The sequence below is a fragment of the Doryrhamphus excisus genome, linkage group LG19, assembly GCF_037039965.1.
Source record: "Doryrhamphus excisus strain RoL-2023G ecotype Guam linkage group LG19, RoL_Dexc_Guam_v1.1, whole genome shotgun sequence".
NCBI lineage: Eukaryota > Metazoa > Chordata > Actinopteri > Syngnathiformes > Syngnathidae > Doryrhamphus > Doryrhamphus excisus.
In genome coordinates, this window is record NC_136375.1 from 8,824,896 (window position 1) to 8,844,304 (window position 19,409).

The 19,409-nt window shown below is 42.1% G+C and overlaps 2 protein-coding genes across 2 annotated transcripts in view; one reads left to right on the forward strand and one right to left on the reverse strand.

Annotated features, from left to right (window-relative positions):
* Nucleotides 1-19,409, forward strand: part of prep (prolyl endopeptidase) — a 32,681-nt gene that overhangs the window by 4,242 nt on the left and 9,030 nt on the right. Inside the window, exon 4 of the mRNA XM_078799264.1 lies at nucleotides 15,965-16,048. The gene's annotated coding sequence lies outside the window, so the exon portion shown is untranslated. The remainder of the gene's footprint in view (nucleotides 1-15,964; nucleotides 16,049-19,409) is intronic.
* prdm1c (PR domain containing 1c, with ZNF domain) lies at nucleotides 767-12,053 on the reverse strand. Its single transcript, XM_058057230.2, has 7 exons — nucleotides 11,948-12,053; nucleotides 9,430-9,687; nucleotides 8,217-8,336; nucleotides 6,117-6,369; nucleotides 2,380-3,326; nucleotides 2,159-2,287; nucleotides 767-2,069 (listed from the first exon to the last, which is right to left on the reverse strand). Exons 1-7 carry the CDS (start codon nucleotides 11,972-11,974, stop codon nucleotides 1,512-1,514), a joined length of 2,292 nt encoding a protein of 763 aa, XP_057913213.2. The 5' UTR covers nucleotides 11,975-12,053; the 3' UTR covers nucleotides 767-1,511.

Consider the following 19,409-nt stretch of genomic DNA (forward strand, 5'->3'; position numbering starts at 1 on the left):
TCCTCTCCTCCTTTGACCCCAAACCATAACAGCAGATGTTGCAGAGGGAATCTACTTTGAATTCCCCACATTCCCCCTGCATATACAGCACACACTGTCTTTACATGGTTTGTGCAATGGTTCAATATAGCACATGGTGTTACTGCCATTCCTTGCCCACCAACGTTCAGCTGGGCTCAAATTACAACTTAGTAGAGTGTCAGGTGGCCTTTTGTTCAAGCAGGATATCCAATGATATGATGGAACACACATGGCAGCACCTGCAATTCACTTATCATTAATGCACACTGCTGGTAACACACCATATGTCCTGGAACAATCCCCTCATCCCCATTCTCAATTCATTAGGTACACTTGCACAACCCAATAATACTGTATACTATAGTATGTCATTCATTCATTCATTTTCTACCGCTTTTCCTCACAAGGGTTGCGGGGGTGCTGGAGCCTATCCCAGCTGTTTTACGGGCGAGAGGCGGGGTACACTCTGGACTGGTCGCTAGCCAATCACAGGGCACATATAGACAAACAACAATTCACACTCACATTCATACCTATGGACAATTTGGAGTGGCCAATTAACCTAGCATGTTTTTGGAATGTGGGAGGAAACCAGAGTACCCGGAGAAAGCCCACGCATGCACGGGGAGAACATGCAAACTCCACACAGAGATGATAGTATGTCATAATATATGAAATATATATTTCACACCATGGTTGGACAGTCGTTTGTTGCTGTATTTTACTGAGTAAAACAGCTGTGTTTTATTACTCTCTAAATGAGAACCAGTGCCAAGGTTTTTCTCTAGTCAAAAATCAGTTGGAGCGTTTTACCCTGAAATAGACACTCAACTCAACACTTCAAGTACAGTATATGCCTCCAACTCGGTGGCTGTAATTTCTTTACCTTCCACAAAACCTACAGGGCAAATAAAGCTGACGTTTATGACAAAGTGCTGCATAGTATGTCTAAAATTAAATATTAGTTGGAGGAGAGGGGAAGAATAGTTCCAAATTAAAAGCACCTGAGTTGATTGAACACACACTCCTGTCCACTGCATGAGGGAAAAAATGAGCTGCAGAAGGTAAAGAGTTGACACACTTGTAAATATATCCCTGAAACCATAACAGGAAGTTTATCCACGTCATCAACCCACCCACGTCAGCATAGCTTACTCACAAAAGGTTGAATGAACAATGGAGGCTTCCTCTTTACATGTGTAAGTTATGCCTCTGCTTTAATTATATCTTTAATTGGAAGACAGATAAACACAACACAACATAGTTTATAGAAAACATTTTTGGCTGACATTGCATGACATGACAATGAACCCTGTTATAGCTGAGAGATGTAATAAATTAGCAACATTTTATACGTTAATTCAACAAGAGTCACCGCTCCCGGGCCGTACTGGTGGAGACTTGATTCTTCACATGCAACAGTCGTTTATAGATGAGGCTTTACCTCAAATAGGGCAGTGCCACACAGCTGCTGAGTTGACCTGTAAGGATTATACGACTGGATTAGCAAGGCTGTCTTGGGGCTCTGACATGCAGGCTGACTCCTGCTTGATGGTGCTCGGGTGCCGAGGTAGAAGAGGCAAACTCTTCTTTGCTGATTCAAAGACTTCAAAGGCACCTGTGGCACCATCCTGTTGGCCGGTGGTGCCGCTGTCCATCCTTTGTACGAGATCCAGAACATCTCCCTTGTCCAGCTTTGCCTCCACCGTCATTGCTTCGAGCTGCTCCGCCGCTTCGCTCATGTCAAACCTCTCGATCTCGGAGTTGAATCTGTGGAGCTCCTCCAGGGAGCGCCTTTGCAAGGCGGAGGGGGACAGAGGGCAGAAGCCCTGGAGGTGCACCTGAAGGCTGCACTGGTGGAAATAGGCACGTGGGCAGCAGGGACACCGGTGCGGACGCTCTCCAGTGTGAAGGCGCTTGTGGAGCTTTAGGTGGATGAACTGAGTGAAACGAGCCGGACACAGCTTGCACTGGTATGGTCTCTCACCAGAGTGCAACCTCTGGTGGGTCTTCAGGTTACTGGTGCTGCTGAACCGCTTGTGGCATACCTGGAGCAAGGATAGGCACATAGTTCTCTCAATCCAAATTATGATATTCCCAATATTTATGCTAGGGTTGATGTTTAATATAAGGCTACCTTGCACTCATGGGGCTTTTCTCCAGTGTGCACCAGGTAGTGTTTTTGCAGGTGTGCCAGCTGGGTGAAGTTCTTGTTGCAGGTTTGACACCTGAAAGGGCGCTCTCCGCTGTGCACTCGCAGGTGAACCTGAGAAAAACACTTCATATTAATATCCTCCAGCTCATATCAGTGTTTTCCCTATCATACGGTGTTAATATCATGCGACAGTATAGTCATACCTTGAGGTTTGACAGTTGTCCAAAGACCTTCCCACAGACATTACACTCATATCGGATCTTTCCATTCTGCCTGGTGAGTGGGTACGACAAAGTTTTGTAGCCGATGACATGTTCTCCTTGTTTGGGGTTTCTGTGGTCCACTTCGTCCTCTGTGTTGCTTTGAGTGGCAGCGGTTGGTTTTGAAGGGACTCCATCCATGGAGGCCGCTGTACCTAGTGGTGGAGAGCATCCCCCGGGAGAGAGCGAGGGCTGTGCTCTGCAGAGTGAGGTGACCACGGATGTCGCGCTGGATGTAGATGGTAAAGGGAGCTCTGCATCTTCCGGATGCCGGGAAGGAATCTTGAGGTAGTTTTTGGTTATATGGTTCTTTTCATCTTTGGTCTGACTCGTTGGTGAAGGCATGAGGTCTACTTTGGTATTTGATAGTGCAAGAGAGGAGTTCTTATGTCCATTGGCCTGATGATGGAGGAGGTGTGCATAGCCATCAAAGGGCAGTAAATGAGTGGGGAATGTCAGGTAGGGTTTTAGTCCATCAACATAAGATAGGTAGGGATGAGGTACAATGCTGTCAGTTGAGTAGTGAGGGAGCAGATAGGAAGCGTGTCTCAGAGTAGAATAAGCTTGATCCGGTACAGATGCTTCTTGGTAAGGCTTCCCTAGAACATGACTTGGACTGTGCTGAAAGCTGAAGTGCAAACTAGAAGGGACGTGGCTGCTTAAAGCTGGTCTTTTGGCAGCTGGAGGACTACATGATGGTAGCGGGGCCAGAGGTACATATCTATGGACAGATTCAGAATGAGGCTGTATTGGGTAGACAATGGGAAAAACTGATAAACAACTATCCATTTGTCGGGGGAGGCTAGACAGGGATTTGGGTTCTTCTTGGAGAATCTCAGTCATACTGTGTCCTCGTTTTGTCGTGGTCTTCTTCTGAGATGGGCGACGCTCTATCAGGGCAATAGAGAAGGCAGGTACAATGTCAGGAATCGCATACAGCAACCAACAGGCTACCACACCTTCGGCCGCTTAACCTTTTAGGGTCACAGGGATACACCATGGATTAAAAATGTTAGAAGTTAGGGTTAAGTCTGATTCTTGTTATTTACATCCACCTAAAATAGGACTTTCACTTGAAAAAGTGGATCATTCCACTGCAGTCTTATAGACGGCAGTTATTCACATTACAAAGTCTGTGGCTGTATAGTGTCAAATTCAGACCATTCAGGCTTCATTCTCATAAAAGCATTTCTCTTAAGTTGTATTGTGTTTGTTTTAATGTGTTTTTAATACTCCTTAGTTAGATAGTGAGTTAGCTAGTAAGTAGGGCCACACTGGCGTTACGTCTTTAAAATCTTTCTCGTAGTTTTTTTTATTATTTTTTAAATTATGTACATTTTTTCTTCTGAAATTAGAAATCTCCAACGAATAAATTATTGTAAAAGTCAGGCTTTAAAATTAAATCCATTGATCTTCTATGCCGCTTGTCGGGTCGCGGGTATGCTGGAGTATGCTGGAGCCTATCCCAGTTGTCTTCGGACGAGAGACAGGGTAAACCCAGGACTGGTCGTCAACCAATCACAGTGCACATATACACAAAAACCATTCACATTCATACCTATGGACAATTTAGAGTCACTTAACCTAACTCCACACAGAGATGCCCAAGCGGAGAATCGAACCCAGGTTTTCTCAATCTCCTGACTGTGTGGCCAACATGCTAACCACTCGGCCATATAAAATAAATATGAATTTTAGGGTTTTTTTGTTATTAGTATAAGGAAAAACAATGTGAATGCAATAACATTACATTAATAAATACATATCAGAGAAAGAACGCCTAATAGTATAAGTTACATTATTTGACAAGTGTTTGCATCTGTTCCATGCCAACAATGTCCTGTCTTGCTGACTCACTCCAACAGTGAATTACACAGGTATGCCTGCACATTTCACCTATTCTTTAACACGGTTAACCCACACAAACACACAATGGAACCCTTATCTACTGTTTCCCAGTGTGTGACCCCCCCTCCCTCACCCACTACCCTGGGCAAACAAACAGCCGACACTCAGTGAGACATCAGTCTGTCAGCGGGTCGCCCCGTCAGGAAGTTCAAGTAGTCAGTAGAGCGCTTCCTATACTTCTCCTCCTACTTAAGAGGCAAATAAATAAAATGAGTCGTGCCAGGATGCTGTCAGCAACTCAGACGGCCCGACACTCATTGATGTGTGTGTGTGGATACCTTTCCCCTCTGGAAGCATGCATGCTCTTTGTACGTGTGAATGGAGGGGTGCACGCTTTGTGCATCAATGAGCTGACAGCTGTGTTTCTCTGCGGTGTTAAAGAAGAAACTGAAACAAGACTCAAAATTGGTCTCGTCTTACCTAGAAGGACTATAGCTGCACCTGGGGACAGGACCCTGCATTCAGGGTTCTACTCTCCTCTTTTGTGTCGGCAACTAACAAAAGGACGATGGGCGTGACTTGCTCCTCAAACACCCGCACAAAGAATGTGCCGGTGCTTCTTTAATTGGGAGCATCATTCCTCAATCACAAGTGGGCACATGAACGGTTCCCAAAGAGGCTTTGTTCATTTGTTTCATTTGAAAAAGAAATAAAACTGGAATAACATTTCAGTGTAATTCCAACAACAAACAAAAGAAATAATATGTTCAGAAAATGAGAAATGGAGAACCACCGGGACGTTGTTGCATGTGCTTAGCTCCCGGAAGTGTACGTTAGCAAGTGGATTCACTGCACTACTTCTACGACCAGTGACGCTGCAATTCATACGACTGCACACAACAAATCCTAAATCCAGATATATGACCCAAAAACATTTCCCGGAATATGATTTTGGATAAGCAATTAGTGGCCATCCATCCATAAAGATATTTATTGCAGGGTTAAATTATCTCACAATAGCCACAATAATGACTGAATAAGGGCTATTGTGTGTATATATATATTGTATATGGGCTACACGGCGGACGAGCGGTTAGCGTGCAGGCCTCACAGCTAGGAGACCCGAGTTCAATTCCACCCTCTGCCATCTCTGTGTGAAGTTTGCATGTTCTCCCCGTGCATGCGTGGGTTTTCTCCGGGTACTCCGGTTTCCTCCCACATTCCAAAAATATGCTAGGTTAATTGGCTACTCCAAATTGTCCATAGGTATGAATGTGAGTGTGAATGGTTGTTTGTCTATATGTGCCCTGTGATTGGCTGGCGACCAGTCCAGGGTGTACCAGCTGGGATAGGCTCCAGCACCCACTGCGACCCTCGTGAGGATAAGCGGTAGAAAATGAATGAATGAATATTGGATATGAATGTAAAGCCACCATTACAATACATTGATGAGACAATAGCCATGGCAGGAAGCACGCTGTCAAGAGAAAACAAGGAACTGCAAACGCGTTATCTTATTTATGTTAAATATGTCTTATTTTTTCTGATATATCTACTATATTAGGTTATGCAAATGTAATTCTGATTATATGGTGTTTGTTTCATGTCTAGGGGGCTCTAATGATGTAAAAAAAATATTTAGGAGAAAGTAAACAGGTTTTCTATGCTGTAACTACAGGGTTTTATTGCAAAGTAACAACGCCCACGAGTGGTGTAGCATGCATATTACAGCAACTGCCAGTGACACTGAACAGGATAAGCAGTAAAAAAAATGGAGCTGTTTAATGCCACCCTAAAGGTAGAGGACTAAATATTTCCTGATAGCAACTCACCTGCACGGTTCATAGTGAGCTGTCCAAGTGGAGGGTAATTACAACGTTGGGCCAATTCAGAGCAGTACCACACCAGCAGCTCCTGACCAGGCTGAAGGGGCCTAATAGTGTAGAAGAAGATGTCCAGACCATTCTGACATGCAACCAGGTTCTGCTCCTCCACCCCGCAGGCTGGGTTTACGTATCGCATCCAGTTGCTCTGCTCTTCGTTTAAACCATCCAGGATGTGGTGTAAGGTCCCCTCGGAGAAGACCTGCAAGCGGGATGCAATCACACATGTGTTCAGTGGTTGGTGACTAATCGGCTTTATGACGCGCTCTGAACCCGAAACTATGAAGTCACAGGCTTCCTGAAGCTTTTATGGTAAATGCGATATAATCTCTGTGAGATAGGCGCCACCCGTCTTTATGGCAAAGAAGTAGCACAGGAAGTGAATATAATGCGTACTGTTTACATCTGTGGATTAATCATTATTTCTCTATCATCGGTTTTCCTCAAATTCATTGAAAAACATTCAAAGACACTGATCTCCAAGTTTTAAAAATTTGTCCTTCAGAAATTTGAAATAATTTTAATTACACGTATCCTCCTTTAAAAAAAATAAACTTAAAGTTAATTTTATTTAGCAAATTTAACTTATCTAACAACTTACTACAGCTTGTAAGCATAGTATTTTCAGACTCCCTTAAGCCAAATTGGCCCACATGTATCTCCAATTTTTTTGTCTCACAATGTAACAATGTCTCCTGTTACACCAACAATATGACAATGATGGAGATGTGAATATTTGATGAAAGATGAAATAATTGTATGAAACACATTTTTACTACAAAATCACTTGGAGAGCGCAGACCTCCACCAAGCCCCATAAATGCTAACACCTAGCATAATAGTGCTAAGTCTGTGTCTACCTATGTAAGTGTCTACCTATGAAAATGGCTAAAAATGCCTCTGTGCCCAACATGCTAACATTAGCATGCTAGCACCTAGCATGACACTTCTAAGTATGAAAATAGCTAAAAATGCAACCATGTTGATGTTAGCATGCTAGCAATGCTAACTTTAGCATGCTAACACTCGATAATGATAATGCAATGTACCAGGAAGACTAAATGAGTATTTTGATTTGGAACGTCTGAATGTGGAAGTAGTTAGAAGTGTTTAGATCAAAGTAATTTTGCATACCGAAAAGTGGGAATGTCAAGGAAAGTGGAAAATGGCATGAATGTCCTTAATTAGTTGAATGTTTTGATGTTGGCAGAAATGTGCAAGTAGTAGCAGAAGTGGGTATTGGTAGTTTTTCGGGAAAATTTGGGGAATTTTTTAATCTGGAATGGCTTGAATCGGTCGCAAAATGTGACAGTATAGTACCAGGTAATTAGTTTTCGGGAAAAGAGAGAATTTGGGGAAAATTTTACAATTTTGGATTTCGGATCACCTCTAAAATTGCATCACTTCTTCCATATCGCATTTCTGACAATTCCTGAAAATTTGTTATTTTGAACACAAACAAAACTTCTGCACTGGACTTGGCAAAAGTTGAAAAATGTCCAAGTTTACACTAATGGAGAGCAAATACGACAAATTTGTTTTGTATTATTGTGAGTATAGGCTAATTATCTTTAGCACATCTCTAAGTATATTGAAGTGTAACTATTAGCATATTTTTATTTTGACTTTAATAAAAGTATTAATTTGGTTGCAAATACGTCACAGTAGTCTTGTGATACGTGAGAGTCTGTAATGAAAGTTGTCCAGCTGCTGCACATTTGGAAAGTAAACAGTTCTCAGGTTCAAAAGCCACTTCCTCGTTTGCTTCGTCACCGCGTGAGCGCTTGCTACTCTGGAAAAGTGCGGACAATTGTACTGGTGTATTTACTGGCAGAGGCGAGCGTGCAGAAAGGAGAAGCGCTGCGTCACTGAAACCCAACAGCTGTGAGCATGTGACCTCAGGCAGCCGCGTATCATGCCGGCGATGGCTGATAGAGTCATAACTTCACAAACCCACAACGGCTAACCAGTCCCACAGCGCGGTCACATCAACGTCTCAGATGGAGATAGAGGAAGTGAATGGTTTTGCAACAACACATGCTTACTTACCCTCCAGAAATACTTTCTATCGGCGTCTTTCAACAGCGTTTCATTGGTGTACATTTCCCCTATCAGAGGTCCAAAGCGTGTCCCTTTTGGGATCAACTCCTTGCTGGTCACCCCAAGCACCTGTCAACATAGAAGAAATGTCAACAATAGGGTAGCCTATAATAAACAACAACAAATAATAAACAACAACTTTGTTAATGTTAAACCATTAACTTTGACAACTTTTTACAAAGCAAATGCGGCAAAGCATGCTGAGAAGCAGGAAGCACGGCCAATGGTAATGCAATATATTCTACTTTTATTTATGTTCAGGGTTTTTCTTCATTTTTCTCAAGTTAATACATCTCATCACCCGGGAAGAACCATTGGTCTAAGGTGTACTTGACTGACATAACTAGTTTTTCTCCACACAAAAAATCAGCCAATCAATAGTGGCGTTGTCCAGGGAGACGATGACAGACTGTCCTCCTCCTTTGCTTTACTTGTTGAATATTTCAAAAGCCAATCAGTCAAGTTTTCTTTGTTGTCCTTCCCGGCATTAAAATTTCACCGCTACTCATGTTCTGTCACATCCAGGTGTGAAACGTGCCCCTCTTGAGCCTCCAGGGCAGTTAAACAAAGATAAAGTATCATGGGCTTCCCCCCCTTGCCGTCTAGTCAAGTGTTCATACCCCTCTAAGCGGGTCTTTGTGACATACGTTGCAGTAACATAACCTCTTTGGTGTCCGCAGACGGATTTTTACAAGAGGGTCAACATAGTATTTTTGCATTTTCTCTGATCTTGTCTGACTCTTGACACCGCGTCTTTAAAGTGTTAATCTTTGACTCTCTATGATGTCCTGACTCTTCTAATTCAGGTTAAACATAAACCACCTTCCTAGTTGCAAGCAAATAAAACTTGCTAATGCAGCTGACCAATCAGATGGGGCCCCTCCGGTACCTCGAGTTTGCTTTACTGTATAATTGAGCGCTAGGACAAAAGGGCTGAGAATCTGAGGTAGCTACTAATCACAGAGACCTCAGGCTATGTGCTGAGGGGCTCTGCAATTGTCTCTGGCTTTGCCTCGACAAAGCAAAGGCTGAAATTAGACAACAAGATGTCAAGTATTTCCCGCCTGATGATGGATGAGTGGATGCAAGGTAGCACCAAAACATGTCGGGATATGAGTCACTTTCCCCCCCCACCAACCCCAGCCCAACCACAGAACCGTACCTGTGTTGAGTCCAGGCGCCGTTTCAAGGCCAAGTTCCTAGGCAAAGATCGCTCGGCTCGCGTCTTCATGCACTTTCGGGAATCTTCCTCCAGGGGTTGGTCCTTTACGATGTACGTGCACTTATCCTCAAAGTCAGCCTCGCTCCATGATGTCATGTCTGCACCCGCCGACTTGGCTGTCGCTACCGCCATGACCCCTGTGCTGTGCGGTGACCCTTCTGATGTTAACATGACTGTGCTGCACTCAGAGGACGAGGCCTGATGGGAGGGAGCAACATGTTAAGATGGGTTGGTTCACATTTCCCAAAATTCCAGGTTTTTATGTACCGGTATTTAAATGACCCAAAACAATGTAAGTTATCTACTTTTTGTACAAAATATATGAACTAAATGAACCAAAATACAAATATAATGCATTCAGAGGACTTCATTTAAAGACGTTAATGAAATGTAGTATAATGTTCAGTGAGACACACAAGCACCAGACTTCCAGGTTTGAATTATCTCACAATGATCCCAAATAAAATCCCTAGTAAAACCACAGGCTACTTTTGCAGCTGTTACCCACACAAAGCTGAAACCCGCCACTCTTTTTCAGGTCCTGTAGGGAACACATTGATAGTAGCACATGAACATGAGTTTTATTTATGTCTTAAATAGATTAGTGACTGTTATTTTGTCTACTATATTTGTTAGTCGGAGTGTAAAGCCGACTGTAGGGGTGCTAGTTTATATCTAGAGGGCTCTTATCATGTATAAAACTGTTTTTAGAAGGTTGTTTTCTAGCCTCTAACTGCAAAAATATTAAATTTATAAAGAAGGACTTCACTTATGGTTGCTGTTTTATTTACAGGTGAACATTGGTAAATATGCAGTTGGCGACAATTGGCCGTATATTATACAGTATGTATTTGACATGGAAAGTTATTAAATAGCAAAAAAGATAATTAGTTATTTATGGGTTAGGGTTAAGGTTATTGATTGATCATTTTTTACCAGGATAGCCGACAATTAGTCACAAATCTGAAGAAGCACTACACATGAGAGGTGTCCTGGCTGGTCCACCAACATTGTAGACCATTAAAGTAGATGGTCCAAGGTTTCCATGGCAATAAGAGATGCTGTTCACCTTATTACCAGTCATCAAAGCGATTTTTAAGGTGTTATTGTAAGATCAAATTTCTACATACTGTTGCTTTAAACCGGGAGAAGAGGAGGAGAAATTTTTACAAGATGCAGCGGAGCTAAAATTACAGTGAGGAGGCAGCAGCCACTTTCCCAGCCTCGGCTACTACCGGACAAACAAACTTCAAAGTGGAGCCCTCATGCTCACTGCCCCCTCTGCCCCCACTGTCCCATACATCCTGTGAAAATCCGAGTCACAAACCCCGGAGCTGTATGGGAGGTTCCTGTGCACGTCATTCTCCCCGGAGCAACACCACTTTCACAAGGAAGCCGGGGCCAGCGTTCCCAGTGAATCAAGCAGACTTCCTCTGGACCAAATGAGGTTTTGGCCCTCAAACAAATCCATCCTGTCTTCCTCTCTGTGTACTGTCTCTCCAGTTCAAATGAAGATTGGAGCCAGATATCGCACCCCCACAACCCCCCCCCCCCCTACGCCCCCAGCATAGTGCTCCAACTGATGGGATGAAACACTGAAGACAGAAGAAGCTTTGATTAAAAAAACAATACTGGGATATGCCCTCTCCAAACTGTTTCCTGTTCAGGCTGCTCAGGTTGCCACTCAGACAGTGATAAGATAATATTCACTGAAATAAAAGCAAGCACACTTTGGAATTAACGTGGTGAGAAATTGCGTCAAATATCACACCAAAAATCGCACAAAAAAGTCACCGCTGGCATAGACGAGAACACTCAAATCAACTACAGACGAATGCACGTATCGAGAAATTTTGATGTTTTGTCTCATCTTTTGTGGAATCTTTAAAATTCTTGTGACATTTCCAGGTACAAATGTAAATTTTGGAGATTGTTAGACTTAACTATCGATTCAACTTAACTCTAATAAAACTAACTCTTATAAAATAAGAAACCATATATGTTAATGTAAACAGATAAAAAAAACACATACTTTACTATGAGACAGTAGACGCACAAGAAATGATAATATTATTTTTTATACTATAACATTAAAAAGTTAAACATTTTTGGAGTATGTAAATGAGTAAAAGCTATGCAATTAACATTAACGCTGCAATAAATAATACCAACGATGAAGTTTGACGACTTTTCACCCAGTTTTGCAGTCAAAAGTATGCACCTCGGAATGAGTGTCACAAGCGGTGCCAGCTCACTCTGAAACCATGGGGAGCCGGGGGTGACACAGCAGAAAATATGTTGTGAAAATCAAGACATGAGTCAAAGGCACACAGCTGTAACTTAATGAAGACTCCTTACGTCTCCGCGTGCACACCTTGTTGTGATGCAAAGCTTAAAAAAAAGACATTTCCAATAATCCTGTGTAATTGGTGCTAATTGTAAATGTAAAAGGACTTACTGTGAAGCCTTGAGAGGAGCCACACATAAGTGAGGCTGTGTGGAGAGCTTGAGTGTGTGTGAGCAACCGGTGTCATGTGCCCCTTGTCTAAATCTCTCATTCACTATCTCTCTTTCTCTTTCTACCTGTTTGTAGCTGTCTATACACTCCCTGTTCCTCCTCCCCTTTTGCCCTATGACTCCTCCTCAGAGTGTATGTGTGTGTGTCACTCTCTTGCCCCGAGGCGTGAGGCTTTCTCCTAAGGTGGTGGGGCTGTCACACAGCTATGTCCGGATCAGACCACATACGTCTTCATTCTTCTGAACATCTACTTCACCCAAGCATCCCTACGTCGTGTTCGGAAGTGAAGGCCGTTAAATAGGAGATGACATCATTTTGGCGCCCCGGTGAATAGCATGAAGTCAGAGGCAGGCAGTGTCACTTAGTGAAGAGGTCGAAATAATAAACACCGATCAGGTTCAACGCATAACTGTAACAAAGCCGTTATTCAAGAAATTAGTAGGAAATCGGACAAGAAGTCTGAGCATCACTGTACGGCAGGGGTGGGCAAACTACGGCCCGGGGGCCACATCCGGCTCGCCAAGTGTTTAAATACGGCACGCCCAAAGTATTTCATTGAAACTTAGCATACAACCTGGAAACATGGCTTTTGATGGTTTAGGTAGCTTTTTTTTCAATTTTGTTATTTGATGTGGTCTGCTGTTTACAAAGTTTTACAAAGCTCCTGAAAAAAGGGACACAAGCACATATAGCAGGTTGCATGACACTTTTACAGATACAATAAGTATGTGTAAAATATATGTGTAAAATATATAGTCTGGCCCCTCCGTCAATTTTGTTACATCAACGCGGCCCCTGATGGGTATCCAAACTAAAACTGAAAAATCTCTCAAAATTTATGGCAGGGCACTTTTTATTCGTAATAATAACAAGGTGGACTACGACCCCCCCCCCCATCATTAGGACCTAAGTGGCCCATTAAAAGCTCGGCTCAGGTTCGACTTGAACCTGAATTTGTTTGCATAACCTGCCACATCTTTTGCCTGAAAGAGCAGCAGCTGTACCATTACACCATTACACCACCAGTGTCTGAGAGGGGTATTCTGACATTTTATTTTCTAATGTCTGTTTTTTTCCCTTGATGCTCTATGCCTCATGGCAGTGATGCATGTCCTTTGCATATTTGTTGAGTACGCGCTCACTTGCACAAAATGCCCCCCCCCATCCCATGGATCATGGTGCCCTGCGTGCAGCGCGTGTTCAATGTGTAGGGAGGGGCGGCCCAGCTCATTTCACAACACTTATTTTCAGCCCTAGTATTTATTTCTGCTACATAAGTTGGCGATTGTTATTAATAACTTGCGAGAGCACCGACCGCATTTGTTCTGTGCTTTGTTGTTTTGCGTGTGCTTTACACTTCCATGACACAATAGGATCTTGTTCCGTGCTGTCTGCTTCCATTCAGCACAGCTTTCACTCCTGTCTTAGCTGTCCTTCCAAAAGCAACATTTACTTTGGTGCTGTGCCAACCCATTCAAGAAGAGTCCGAGTTTCCTCACACATCATTCTCGCGCTTGACACGCGACACGTAGAAAACAACCTGCCTTGTGTTTCCATTCCTTCTCCTCGCGTGCTGTTTCTCCTCTCGCCAAAGTTCACAGTGTCTTTCTGTCGTTATTTTTTTTTTGTTCTCTTCTTTTTTTCAAACACATCCTGTCCTGTTTGCCACACCTGACTAAGCTACTAATTACACCTGCTGACATGAGCCACCGTGTAATTTAGAATGCACTTCTCCATCTTACTGTTTGGCTCTTTCTTCTTGCCTTGGGGTCATCTCATTCATCACCTTCTATTAAGCTCTCCTCCTCTTCCTCTCTAATGCTTCCCTATCGGAGCCTTCTCTCCCACCACTACCTTTAATAGTCACATGCATTCTGTCAAGAACAATTTATATGCAGTAACCAGGCCAAGACTGCTTTCAGAGCTTTTAGCACCGTGTGGATGGAGGTGTGTGATTATCGTGTCTGCGTGCTCGCTTTGGGAGCCGATTTGAACGACTTGATATTTGATGTACGAAAGGCATGATGATAAGTGGCTTTAAAAAGACGTGACAAAGCCCAAAGGTGGAAAGTTCAGTGAAATGTAATTCAATTTGTGGTATTTTTATACTTTAAAAAGTGCCCTGTTACCAACTTCCCATCTGTCGTACTTGTTGCTAGGCAGAAAGACAGGACGCATTTTTAGTTCACTAAAATCTTATATGTATCTTATATTATATGTATATGGAATAAAAATGTGGAACAAATAAAATAAAAAATAATTTTAGTGCAAAATAACAAATTAACATAATTTACTGTACATGGGATTAAACCCTTAAAAGTCAGCAGCTGTACCATTACACCACCGAGGACTCATAGGTGTCATATTATTCATCAGGGTTTTTTTCTCTCCTGTTTTAGGCTGACTATGGGCCGAAAAATAATGAACAAAAAAATAAAAACCATTAAGAATAAACAAAACCATTGCGCAATGCACTAAATCCAACTACACCTTTAGACTTCCATAAAACTACTGTCTTGCATGGAGTGTCTTTGCGACACTCTTGCAAAATTTCTACATATTTTGCAAGATTGAATCAACTCTCATTAGACTCCAGCTCAGTCAACATCTAAATGAGTTTGGCTTTTTCCATTCTGGAAAATGACACGCATGTCTGACCAGGCTGCTCAGTACAATATGGCTAAAATCTGTAACAACAAGCAAAGTCAATAATAAAATAAATGTGATGTGCATATACTGCAGTAGTGAAGTAATGTCTCCATCTGCCTCTTTTATTATACGGTGGTTAACTTATTTTTACACTTTGCCTGAACATTGGTGACTGTTTAAACGTAAAACAGTTCCATTCTATTTTCAACAACAATGTCACCTGCAATTGTTAATGTCACAACCCATCACTCACAAGCACTTGTCAGGACAATTTTTCATTTGCATACTGCAGTTAAATACCTTAAGGCAGTTTTGTATCACTCTATTCCTACCAAGGCTCAATGTACCATGCAAATTGTGGCGGTAGCTTCAGGCCTTTAATTTCCATGCTTGACTTTGTACCTGCCTAAGGGTTATTTCTCATCAGTGGGGACTGAAGGTGACCATCCTGTTCCCTGAGGATGACACACGGTGATCTTCAACAGGGATGCTTTTGGGACTGAGCCCAGTTTTATAACCCGTGAAATGTTTGACATGGTCTGCTTCTCTTTGACTTTTATGGCTGACTCTAGGAGGAATAGTTGACGTTTATTCACTTTTTTTCCGCCTTGCACCTTTACAGCAGTGGTTCTCAACTGGTTTAGCTACGGGACACACCATTGCCGCTTTATGACAAGTGGTGACCCATATTGTGAATTTTTTGCAACTCAAACTTCTCAAGGGGCTGCACGGTGAGCAAGTGGTCAGTGCGCAGGCCTCACAACTAGGAGACCTGAGTTCAATTCCACACTTTGCATGTTCTCCCCGTGCACGCGTGGGTTTACGCCGGTTTCCTCCCACATGCCAAAAACATGCTAGGTTAATTGCCGACTCCAAATTGTCCATAGGTATGAATGTGAGTGTGAATGGTTGTTTGTCTATATGTGCCCTGTGATTGGCTGGCCACCAGTCCAGGGTGTACCCCGCCTCTCGCCCGAATCTGCAGATATCTGCAGCTGTGTGTTGGACGGGACCTACTCCATGTCTACTTGAAGTTTCCCATCCACATGGCACACACCTGTAGTGGCGTTGTAGCAAGCGAGTAACACAGAGGTGCATTCATGGACATTGGTTTATTACAGGCATGGTTGAGAATTCCTCTTTTACAGGACATCTCATACAATTTACATCTCTTTCCAAGTTTTTTTTTTAAATCTCTTGCGCCTTTAATCTTCTCTTTAGCATAGCAATACAATCTTAATGAAAATGTTTCCAATTCCAACATAAAAACAGCGACCTGACATATTTTCGTTGTCTTTTTGTTTCCAGTTTTCCAAGAATAAGCCATGTCACCCATGTCAACCACCCACGTCGCTGTCCACCAACCACCGGTGGATGATCTCCTGTTGACAGGTTATTATCATAGTTCCAAGGCTAAGAGGAATGCCGCTGCACTTCACACGTGTTCACTTACACACACACACAACAACACGGCTGTTCAAATCTTATCCAAACCACCCGCAGGGATGGGGCTAAAACATATCATGGTGCTTAACTGACTGTGAATGTAAAGGCAACTTAAAGATGTAAAACGTCTTCTAAGTCTGTCTGAATCTGTTGGAGTGAGCTTTTCTACCATGCTGAGATGATCCATCCACCTCACAAGTGTAACATACAGTATCAAGACTATTGCATCGTTGTGCCTTAGGCTGGCCACAATAAAAGGCCAATCCAGAATGAGAATTTTACAAATTCTCAAAAAATGTGACAAGAACTGAGCATTCAATTCATGCTATTGTGGACATTCCTACAGTCAGTATGCCTTTTATTGTGGCCAGCCTACAGGAAACGCCTGTACAATAGTAATGCTGCTGTCTAATCAGCGTCTTCATAAGCCACACCTGTGAGATGTGTGTCAAAGGACACATCTAACACAGATTTGTGTACATGAAAATAAGTTTAGCTCATGAAAAATGGACCTTTTATTGTATAGGGTAAATCAGTGTTTCAATCGGGAGTTGGACACCTATCAAACACCTTTTGGAAAGCTTGTTTGTTTTGATAATATTGTGACTTTTTTCTGATGTTTTGTAGAATTTCAGCATAAGTCTTTTAAAATGTAAACTTCTTTCACAAAATATTCCCATTATCTTGCTGGTATGGCCTTAGTAGTATTGTAGATGATAGTTTGTCGCGTGGCCGTGAGTGCATCCTACAGACTTTGTTTTGAGGAGGCGGCGTGCAGCACTGTAATTTGTCCATTGAGCAAGACAACAAGAAGAGAACAATGCAGTGTGATGATTCAAGAGCTTTACGGTTTAGGAGTGGCGTGTGTTGTAAAAGGGGAACTTTGAAGGCACTCGGTGACAACATCAGTGACATCATCAGGTGCCATGGTGTCTGTCTGTGACACTTTTACACAATCACGCAGCACAGACGCACTCTCCCTCTTCTCTTGGGACCAGTCAGACAGCACTGTCTTCCACCTGTCTCCATGTCTTACCTGCCCTAGTCATTAACAGGGTCCCGGAGCCCCACTGTAAGTGCACATGTCAACAGTGAAATTACAGGGCGCACCTCGCACACATATTTGTTTTGCTTTTAAAAGGGTAATATCAGTCTGCACGCAAAGGCTTTACGGTCGTTTTGCTTGCTGCCCTGTCCACCTTTTTACCCAAACCAAAGTGAGGTTCAAAGACAAAAGAAAAGGAGATGAGGTGAGGGGATGATGTACACATTGGAGAGCATCAGCCCTGTTATGTAAGCATAACAATGAAGCATATAAGACATTAATTGGAAAAACCGGGGGGGGGGAGCAAGCATCATTTTCACATGTTTGAAGATTTTATTATATGTATTTGTTGCCATCCATTGCTTGTTCTTGTCAGAGGGCACTCTGCTGTTAGCATAAACTGCTGCTAGCAACACAGTAGACACACTCTTTATCCTATTCAAATTGTTTGACTTATTTAAATGTATTATTAGAACTAAACTGAATTATAACGGTATACATTTTTGATATTTTATATATGTATGTTTCTTTTTTTCATAGTTAAAGTGGAAAAACTAACATTTGTCTGTTCATATGCTACCTAGCAGGCTACTTACTGGTTCACACAGAACGACGTAAAATGACAAAACTGTACCATTTTTGATCTTAGATGGACAAAATTATTTAATTGGGATTAAAATGTTTCAAAAAAACATATACATTCCTCTGACAAAAGTGAAAATACTGTGGTACGCCCTGTTTTTTGCTAGCTAGCTACTTCTCGGTTCACTAAAAATGACGTAAAATGGCAGGACCGTATCATTTTTTTATTCTGAGATGGCAGAAATGTCACACTGGAACAAATCAAAGATATTCCACCCCAAAATAGGAAAAACATTGTGGAGACGCATATTTTTGTTGGTTATCTTTATGTTAGCGAGCAGGCTACTTCTTGGTTCACAAAGTATGACGTAAAATGAAAGGACCATACCATTTTTTTTTATTCTGAGGTGGCAGAAATGATTTTATTGTGATTCAAATGTCAAAAAGTAATATAAATGGTTTTTTTGGCATGTTGTATTTTCTTGGTTTCTTTGTCTGTATGCTCACTAGCAGGCTAATACCTAGTTCAGGAACGATGACGTAAGATGACAGGACTGTACTATTTTTTTTATGCTGAGGAGGCAGAAATAGAACAAATCAAAGAAATTCCTTCAAAATAGTGACAAAATTGTGGAGTACCATATACCATGTGTTGGTTTATCCTTATATTAGCTAGCAGGCTCCTACCTACTACCTCGTTCATTCATTACCCATGCCATTTTTAAAAATTCTGACGTGGCAGAAATGACTCGCAAAAAAAACAAAAGAAAATCCTCCAAAAGAAAGTGAAAACATTGTTGTGCACTGATTTTGTTGTTGGTTTATCCATAAAATAGCTACTTCCTGGTTTAACACAGACAACATAAGACGACAGAACCTTACCACATTTAATTCTGTCCAATGTCACTCCAACTAAAATGGCACAAAATGAAACTTCATTTCTTCCAACAAAAGTGAAAACATGGCAAGCGTGGTATTTGTTCGTTGACATGCTACTTCCTGTTTGCTTAGTCTTTGCATAACACTTCTAACAAACAACAGAGAGAAATAAACGTCTTAACCTGTGGCCGTATATAATTAAATGAATTCCCAAATTAAGACAGTCTTTGGCAAATGTCTTTGACGGTTTTATACAGGCAGACTGACAGGTTTGACGAGGTACACCACTGTGCCAAGAGTACAAGATACAAATCAGTCTGGGCTGCAAAGCTCTACTTTCCGACAGTTACATCAGCTCTTCTTTAACACTCGTGCCGACCTTGTAATGCTAGTGTAAATATCAATGATGCATTCATGCGACCCACACCTATAACTAACGCCGGGGTTTTTTTGCACAAACCGCCCTTTTATCCTGGCGTCTTTCACCCAGTTGGCTTTGAGTAACACGAGTGCTCTGTAGCTTCCCTTTCAACATTGCCATGCACAAACAATGACAAACTTCCCTTCCACTCTGGGTAATTGACTGGTTGACATTGTAGCGCTTGTAATGTTTTTGTCTGACGCGTATGACTGAATAGATACTGACAAGACTCCGCCAAATACTTGTCATTGCTCTTTGTTTATGAGCAACGTTACACAAAAACGACTAAAGCGATTTTCACGAAACTTGGTTCACAAAAATTGGATTTTTGATGGTTTATTTGCGGCCTGCAGCTGGCCACTCCTGAGCATATCTACAGG